The following is an 8,709-nucleotide window of genomic DNA, read 5'->3' as shown; positions in this document are numbered from 1 at the left end:
AACACCAAAGGCGGGGAAACCACCCTCGACGATGAGGAGACTGTAACAAAATGATTGAGCAATGGATCATTAGTCTAAATGATTGCCTGACCGGTTGGTCTTCTTGACTGATGCCTTGATGGTATCAATATCCAGAGGACGAATGCTACGGAGGTTGATAACCTCAGCCTTGACACCCTCCTTTGCCAAAATGTCAGCGGCCTCTAGACTGTGAGTGACATCTTGCTGTGTGCTACGATAGTGACATCGGTTCCTTCACGCTCGACTTTTGCCTTGCCGATAGGAAGGGTGAAGTTGTCTGACATGGCTTCTGAAGACATGGGGAAGGTGACACCGTACATCATCTCATTCCGAGGAATACAACTGGGTTAGGATCTCGAATAGCGGCTATGAGTTGTTAACTATACGGACAAGAAACTGTAGAAAATAATAACCTTGAGAAGACCCTTACAATCCTCTGCGCTCCAAGGGCTGCAACCTTGAGACCGGGAATTGAGCCATACCAGGCTGCATAGTCTGGGAGTGCTGGGCACCGACACCAGAAGCAGCACCATTGGGGCCACGGAAGACAACAGGACAGGGTACGTTTCCACCGGACATGTAGTAAGTCTTTCCAGCAGAGTTGACAATTTGGTCAATAGCTTGCATGGCGAAGTTGAAGGTCATGAACTCGCATCTTTAAGCAATAATGAGAAAAAACACGCCAGAAGGAAAAGGGTGTATTACATTGGTCGCAAACCTGAGAGTGCAGCACCGACAGCAATACCGGCGAAACCCATCTCAGTGATGGGAGTATCAACGACACGCTTCTCGCCGAACTTGTCAAGGAGACCTTTGGAGACCTTGTAGGCGCCATTGTAGCGAGCTACCTCTTCACCGAGAATGAAGACGTTCTCGTCACGCATCATCTCCTCCATAGCAACATTGAGTGCGTCACGGACTGTCATCTACCAAATGGTTCAGAATTGACATGATGCATGAGAATGACGTGCAACTCCTACCGAGTTTTCACTTGCTGTCGCATATCCGCGAGCGAAAGCAACACGTTTTAGAGCCAATGAAGGACGTGCACGAACATTTGCGATAGCAGGAGCAACACGAGAGAAAGCAGTACGGGCGGCAGCCATTGAGCCTTTTGGAAAGAGAAGCTGAGGGAGGGGAGGACTGTAACAAGAGAGAGTGTGAATGAAATGGGAGCAATTTTGACACGGACAAACGCGGAATTGAAATATAATATGAAGTGAACCGATTACACGGCGCGGCGGGCACTCCTCATTTTTCCTACAATTTATGTCTAAAACTAAAACTAACTGTTCCGCTAGCTGCACGACTACTCTCCGTTTCTTTCCTTCATTCCACAACGTCTGTAAGTAATGTTCCGCAACGCTCTGTCGGCGGCGACCCGCCCTGCTCTTCAGCAGTCCGTAGGTAATTGAATTTATAAGATGGCGTGATGTTTACCTTTTTTTTCAAGCGAACTGTAACCACTCTTTCGGCTGGTTTTCCAAAAGTCACGCAAAGAGTAAGTTCACGCCCAAGCGAATAGCGTTATCGAACTTATCGTATCATCCCAGCTACCGACCAAGTACGGCGGCGTATATACGGTGCGTGAATCTACCCTTGGATATGGTGCTGGTATCGAGTGTGTTTAGGTTACCCTCATACCCGGTGACGGTATTGGCGGTGAAATCACAGACTCTGTCAAAGAGATATTCGAGCACGTAAACGCGCCCATCGAGTGGGAGCAGTATGATGTCTCCGGTGTATCTTCAGCGGGGGAGGATCTCTTCAAGCAGGCAATGGAAAGTCTCAAGCGCAACAGAGTCGGTCTCAAGGGTAAGTATTTTTCCCACTGAGTCACAGAACTAACATTCATCTTTGTCGTCATAGGTATTCTCTTCACGCCAATCTCTCAAACCGGCCATATCTCATGGAACGTGGCCATGCGTCAACAGCTCGACATTTACGCATCGGTTGTGATGTGCAAGTCTCTCCCTGGATTCCCCACACGCCACTCCAACGTCGACTTTGCTATCATCCGTGAAAACACCGAGGGTGAATACTCTGGTTTGGAGCACCAGAGTTATCCTGGTGTAGTGGAGAGTTTGAAGGTCTCCACAAGGGCCAAGGCGGAGCGTATTGCGCGCTTTGCTTTTGACTTTGCCCTCAAGAACAACCGCAAGGTCGGTCATGACCTCAAATCCGGCCGGTGCTGTACTGACAAGCGCTCATTTGTAGAAAGTGACTTGTGTGCACAAGGCCAACATCATGAAGCTCGGTGATGGTCTGTTCTTGAACACCTTCCGTCGAATTGCGGAGGAGTACAAATCTCTAGGAATCGTGTCTAATGATATGATTATCGATAACACGTGAGGTGTCTCTCCCTTTTCCGCTCCAGCCGGCTAATACCACCTAGATCCATGCAACTGGTTGCCAAACTGGTCAGTTCGATGTCATGGTCATGCCCAAACTTGTATGGTGCCATCATTTCCAACATTGGCGCCGCACTTGTCGGCGGTCCTGGTATCGTTCCAGGATGCAACATCGCCGTGTATGTCGCACACTTGCATTTAGACCTGCTGGGTACTGATATATATTCAGGACTATGCCCTCTTCGAGCCCGGATGTAGACACGTTGCATCAGACATCATGGGCACCAACCGTGCCAACCCTACCGCTATGGTTTTGAGTGCTACCATGATGTAGACATCTTGGGTATGTTGTCCGGCATGGCCTTGTTCTCATATTTCTTACACTCTCCTCCCCAGTCTCGACTCCATCGCCAACAGTATTGCAAGCGCGACCTTCGATGTCATCAACGCCGGAGAGGTCAGGACTGCAGACATGGGTGGTGAGTAATTCCCCGTGATTTGTCGAGACTCGTTTTCACTGTTCATCTGCAGGTGGTGCAACGACATCGGAATTCACCAATGCTATCATCAAAAAACTTTAAGCTGTCTTTGTAACTTGGTACCGTGCAACAGGTGCGGGACGCGGAGTCGACAACGGGATGCTATATAGATGTGACACTAGATGTAAATAGGCTTCGCAACCATCACATACAGTATTCAGAACACTCATTTATGCTATGGCTGGTGCATTAATGGATCAGATTCATTGCTGTTATAGTATTTAATGTTGAACTCGTCAATGTGATATCATTTATATCCCGGTCCAGTGTTACCTCTTACTCTTCCAACGTCATCGTCTGCGCTTCCTTGTGTTCCAGTACACTGGATTGATCGACTACGTTCCGCCTGCGTCTTCTACCGCTGACTTCTGTCATGCACAAAACTTTACTTTTAGCTTTAGCAGTGACTGAGCGATATCGACTCGGATGAGCTCCCCAGTTGAGAAAGAATATTGATTGTCGTTCTCCTCGAGTCGCGACGGTCGGCTTGTTGTGGACGATGGACGATGATTACACAGACTGCTAGGAACCTCTAGTCAAAACTACCTTGCAATGGCGAGCCCTTGACCATGCGTGTCTTGTAAGTGTGTGGCCATGGGTTATATTATGTAACGACTGCTCGTCCCATCATGTGTCCTGTCATTCAGTTGTTACGGTGGTGGCTTGTCGTGTCCAGACACTGGGATTTAGGAATAGGTCCTCGTACGCATCCTCCTCTCGTGCACCGCGGATCTTATGATTGAAAGGTTCCAGTCTGAGCTGCTTCAAGTTGCCATGTCGTCCGAGTCCTCGCTCGAGAGATAGGAAGAAGGGTACGGTGTGCACCGGTTGTCCGGGAATGAACTCAGAAGATACCCTAATGATCGGTGTGAGCTCGAGGGTCGGCCGATATATTTGCTTGTTGTCGATCTGCAAATGTGCATACACGATCGTGGTTCGGGTTCCCTGTGATTATAAAGTCAATGGCGATACCTCTTCAAGGCCCAATGGTCTAGTAGTATGATACCCGCTTCGGGAGCAATCCCCAACACAAGGTTGTTGAAGCTGGGTGTCCGGGTTCAATTCCCGGTTGGGCCCTTTGGTTTTATCATTTTTTTTGGCAGTGTGTGTCCAAGGCACTCGACAGGGACCACGAGAGACCTCATAGTAACGGATGAATGTTCCTAATCATCATGACAATGGAGGTGACTGGAGATCGTGATACCTTGGCACTGTTGAGCCTGCCAAACTATAAGTTAAAACCCCCTAACAAATACCTCCCTGTGCCAATAAGTTTATCCCATCGGATGCTTGAAGTGACCTCAATATTGTCATGAGCACGGGGGGACTTGATTCACATAGTGATGCAACAAGAATTGATTAATGATTTTGTGTTGGTATTCACGGAGTCGTCGGGGAAGAAATACGTTCTTACTTCTTTCCTGATGTTGACACCAGATAGCTAATCATATATCAATGTCATCTGCCCACATGTTGGCGCGGACGCGAATTGTTTCCGCGGGAACTGCAGGCATCGAAGCAGCAAAATACTCACTGCATCTATCATTGAGGTTGTCGGAACATTTGCTATATGCAGCTGGTCAGAAGAAGAAGAAAGTGTGTGCAAAGCGTGATTGGCCAGGGGAGCATAACAACTCATCCAAGGTTGATAAGAGGGTGAAAATTTGTTGGCACGCCACCAGAAAAGTCGGAAATGCACCAATATAAATTGGAAAATCACCACAAACAGATACCATCTAGGTCGCCACCGCGTGCCGCTCGACGCGGAATCCAACACGTCGCAATCTTCCTCCAGAGTCTTCCGTCCAGAGAACACTTGCCTCCTAGACGCATCCTCGCTACCTCGGTCATCGAGCCATGATGTCAAAAGATAAATATGCAACCATGACGAAAACCGATCCAAATCGTACTGCACTAAATCATGCAGTCGATGCCATCGGTGTTTCGGACACCCCCAGTAAGGAGACTTGCCGAATATAGAGACGTTCTGCGGATGTTGTGCGGCCATGACATGTCATTCTGTCAATCAGATGATTAAAATTCAAAGTTCAGGTCATATCAACTGTTACTCCCACGTATTGCCTCTAATTAGACATGATTATAGATAGGGCTAGCACGTCTAAAACAACAGAGTTCCAGCGTTTCCAAGCCTCCTTCAATAACTCTTGGATAAAGAGTGACTTATGATAACAGCAAGCAACTTGAAATGTGGCCTAGCTAGGTAAGCCAGCGTGGGACGTCGGCGTTAATGTAGGTAATGTTCCTGGCATCGGCTATCTTGCGCCTGCCGTGTGAACCTTCGTGCTCGCTGTCATACACGACGAGCTCGATAAATCAAACATATTGGAGGCGCGTTTTGATACTTAACAGTAAGCATAATAAAAGAAGTGCATTGCAACAGTATGACAGATAAACTAGACTACTCCTCTACTTCACCATTGTCAACAACCTGGAGCTGTGAGAAGTCAGCGGTGATGGTGATAATGTCCTGCAAACTCCTCGAGGCTTCTTCTGTGACCTCCTCTGCGATCTCCTCCTCATCTAAATCCTCTTGAGTATCTGCACCTATAGGGGATGAAGGGTTGTGTGCAGGTATATGGGCAGCAAACACGTTGGCGGGAATCAGAGGATCTGGCATGCTGGCACTCTCCCCGATACCGGTGCAAGCACTTAGACCATGGACGAGTGTACCATTGAAGCCGGGAAGCTTTGAGATATCATCGAGCCGCTTGATATGGCGGGAGTTGAACCGGCCATGAATGTTCCGATGTATAGTGATTTGATGGGCAAGGGCAGGGTTAGCAACTGTGAGTCGGTCTTCGCACACCCGCAAATACTTGTCTTCATCTCGTATATATGTCACTAGACGGCAAACCTCAATATTCAGACGACAAATCTCCTCGCGTGCTCGACACATTTTAAAATAAAGATCCATCCCACTCCGAGCTGCTGGTGATGACCAAGGTAATTGAGAGACATCGGAGTGCGTCTTTCGTAGCAGCTCGAAGTCAGCGAGAAAGGCGTACTCGACAACATCCTCCCACTTGAGTATTTGCCGGGGAGGGTACACTGCACTGGCAAGGTTGTTGTATGTGTTGAGGGTGGACCTGATGGTGGCAGAGCGTGTCTGCAAGGCCCTCGCAATATGTTTTCGCAGTTTGTAACCTTGAAACATAGATAGAGTTAGCTGAAACAAGCCAAACTAGACTCAAACTCACCTGTCCCCGCCCTATTCATCTTCGCAAGTTCGAAAATGCGAGCCACGACCAAACCTTCCAAACGGTCCAAGGCACGTTGATACTTTCTATTAGCTACGAGTCTCCCTGCCTTCTGCCATTCTTCATCTTCTGGAACCCAGCGAGCGATGATACCGAGTTTGCATTCTAATAACTGAACCAACTTCAGGTTTCTCTCATAGTCCTCGAGAGCGTGGCGCCGCGTGCTTTCAACCTTGTGTGTGTTTCCAATGTCTGCGCCATATGATGGAGTATTGTGCATTCCGAACATGTTCATTCCTGTGTCAAGAGCAACTCTGTTTTTCGGGGGCTTCAGTAACTACGAGATACATACACCAAAAGTAAAACTTACTTGCTTGCACTAAGATTGACTAATCTCTGCCAGTACTCCATTTGAAGCGTCTCTTCTTCAGGCTCTCGTGTTAGACCCTTAAGGTAGATTTTCTTGTCTTCGAGCAAACATTCAAAGACGCTCTCGTCTTCGACTTTGAGCTCTTGCATAACCTTCGGTAGGACAGCTTCGCCATTGGCGATGATCTCGAGAGCTTGTTTGTAGTTACCATGCAAGAAATTTGCTAGCCAACCAATAGTTATGTCAGCGAGCGCTTATGATAAACAGAACAACGTACAAAGATTGCCATATACCTCAAGCTCGTCGTTATGCTTGAAATATGAATCGATAGCCTGTTGACGATGGAAAATGCTAGTATACCGTAGAGCCGATGCAAGGGAGTTTGACTTGGAGAACGTCCGCTCACAAGTCTCCAGATCTTCGATACCAATGCCTTTGATAATGAAAAAAGCTGACATAACTGCCTGTGCACATGTCCGTGAAACGCACCAACCAGGCAACTATGACATAATGAGCGCACCAGGGGACCAAGAGAGCTGTTGTCGAGAGTAGTCTGAAACTGACAGCCGATGTCATAGCCACCGCCCAAATCATCGCCAAATGCATCTAGCAGCTTGGCAACAATAGCCAAGGGGTATTTTGCACTGTTAGAATACCTGTTAGAAATATAAAACAAAAAGACTAAGTACTACTCACCGCTCCCCGCTCTGCACCATGTCTGCAATAAGTAAACAAAAGCCATGGCAGCATACGGCGACGAAGACACCAGTTTCGTCATAAATACCCCAAGCTTTTTTTGTCTTCGCATCGTCCATATTTTTCCACCGGCCTTTGCATGAGTTCTCTGCCGGACTCTGACTGTGTTAGTTGTCTCTACAAAAGGTACACATCAATTACTCACATTGGCTCCCGTATCACATGGCATATCCTGTGCAAACTGCTCTACAAAGTTATGAGATAGGTAACGGTCACTAATGAGTATCTGGCCAGTGGGAAGTTCGGACGATAGACCAAGAGAGTCATTGTCGTCATAAAGCGAGCGTCGCAGAATTCATTTCAATGAGTCGTTCCCGTCCATAGCATAGAGAATCTTGAAGTGTAGCTTCTCTTCGTCAGTTAGTGTGTAAGTGCATGCAGGGCATGCGTGTTTGAGGCGCCAGTCAGGCGAGTCGTGTTGGAGGGATTCGTTGATGAGCGAGGCCACAACCCGTCTGATTTGAAGATATATGTCAAGTGCAATTGAAAATTGACGTGAGATGTGCCGATGGAATTCCACCTGTAGTATGTGTATGTGTTTAGCATGGAGCACAATAGAACTTAAAATCGTACCCCATGTAAATCACATATCATTTTGACGAAGGCTTGGATTGACAAGTGAGGGTTCCTGAGGTGTGCCACCCGATATAACTCAAGGGCTTCTAATGTTATGCCCGCCACCGGTGATATCGGGGAGCAGGGCATGACGCCTTGACAAACAAGTGCAGAAGCAATTGTATGGTCCGTCGATGATATTTTCAGTACAAATTTCTCAGCAACTTTAACAAATGATGTGATAAACACAAACACCGAAACTAGCAAGTAACTCACAGAACGCGTCTACTACTGTCACTGGCCATTGGCCACCATTCAAATCAGTCACCTCAGTCTCTTCGCTGCGTAGGCGATCATAAAAACTCTTGAAGCCCTTTTGCGATTTCTCCAGGCTCCATATAAGGTATGATTCGCTCATTATTTGTATTTGCTCGTTGAAAGTGAGATTTCTTCGCAGAACACGATCACGCCATGTGCGATTGTCGACACGTTGAACCCTGTGAGCACCATCTTGATCCTTTCTGATGTGTGTGTCAGTTTCTGACTATCTGCTAACATGCACTCACAATTTCCAGACCTCACCCAGAACACCTCTCGCCAGGTCTCTGAACTCTCTGCTGGTGTGGCTAATGGGGAGTGCGTCAGTACCATCCCAGATGTTGCCGCTAGATTGAAATCATCGGAGGTCCTCAGCAATGTTAGGGTGGTTATTAGTCGTTGAGTCTCCTGAGAGCTTCCAGAGATTGGTTGCTCCTCCGGTTGTCATTGCCTATAAAACCAGGTTAGTGTTCTGTTGTTTTTTGAGCACGTTGGACCAGGCCTTTACCCTGTAGGCGAGTCTCCCACCGCTGTTTACAGCTGGCCTGCTTGCAGAACCAGCACACTCTATTTTTGATCAC

The 8,709-nt window shown here is 47.6% G+C and overlaps 3 protein-coding genes and 1 non-coding gene across 4 annotated transcripts; 2 read left to right on the top strand and 2 right to left on the bottom strand.

Moving 5' to 3' along the window:
* Positions 1–3: 3 nt before the first annotated feature.
* DFJ58DRAFT_819330 (thiamine diphosphate-binding protein) lies at positions 4–876 on the bottom strand (the record flags this gene model as incomplete). Its single annotated transcript, XM_041391906.1, has 7 exons — positions 727–876; positions 534–676; positions 479–507; positions 412–455; positions 210–363; positions 92–180; positions 4–40 (listed from the first exon to the last, which is right to left on the bottom strand). Coding segments are annotated over exons 1-7 (549 nt in total), but the record flags the coding sequence as incomplete, so codon positions are not given.
* Positions 877–1,263: 387 nt separating this feature from the next.
* Positions 1,264–3,174, top strand: DFJ58DRAFT_819324 (uncharacterized protein). The gene is made up of 10 exons (XM_041391905.1): positions 1,264–1,424; positions 1,475–1,522; positions 1,575–1,604; positions 1,653–1,836; positions 1,891–2,183; positions 2,239–2,369; positions 2,417–2,549; positions 2,602–2,682; positions 2,707–2,851; positions 2,904–3,174. The coding sequence occupies exons 1-10, from the start codon at positions 1,374–1,376 to the stop codon at positions 2,951–2,953; spliced, it is 1,146 nt and encodes a 381-aa protein (XP_041236859.1). The 5' UTR covers positions 1,264–1,373; the 3' UTR covers positions 2,954–3,174.
* A 717-nt stretch (positions 3,175–3,891) lies between these two features.
* On the top strand, positions 3,892–3,988 carry DFJ58DRAFT_t144. Its single transcript has one exon. It is a non-coding gene; the product is annotated as a tRNA-Pro (tRNA).
* Positions 3,989–5,330: 1,342 nt separating this feature from the next.
* On the bottom strand, positions 5,331–7,314 carry DFJ58DRAFT_735173 (uncharacterized protein; the record flags this gene model as incomplete). The annotated part of the gene is made up of 6 exons (XM_041386593.1): positions 5,331–6,076; positions 6,130–6,443; positions 6,500–6,722; positions 6,777–6,963; positions 7,020–7,143; positions 7,196–7,314. 6 exons carry the CDS (start codon positions 7,312–7,314, stop codon positions 5,331–5,333), a joined length of 1,713 nt encoding a protein of 570 aa, XP_041236858.1.
* Positions 7,315–8,709: the final 1,395 nt, after the last annotated feature.

This window comes from Suillus subalutaceus, assembly GCF_016647625.1.
Source record: "Suillus subalutaceus strain FC151 chromosome Unknown DFJ58scaffold_202, whole genome shotgun sequence".
Lineage (NCBI taxonomy): Eukaryota > Fungi > Basidiomycota > Agaricomycetes > Boletales > Suillaceae > Suillus > Suillus subalutaceus.
This window is presented reverse-complemented; position numbering and strand designations above follow the sequence as displayed.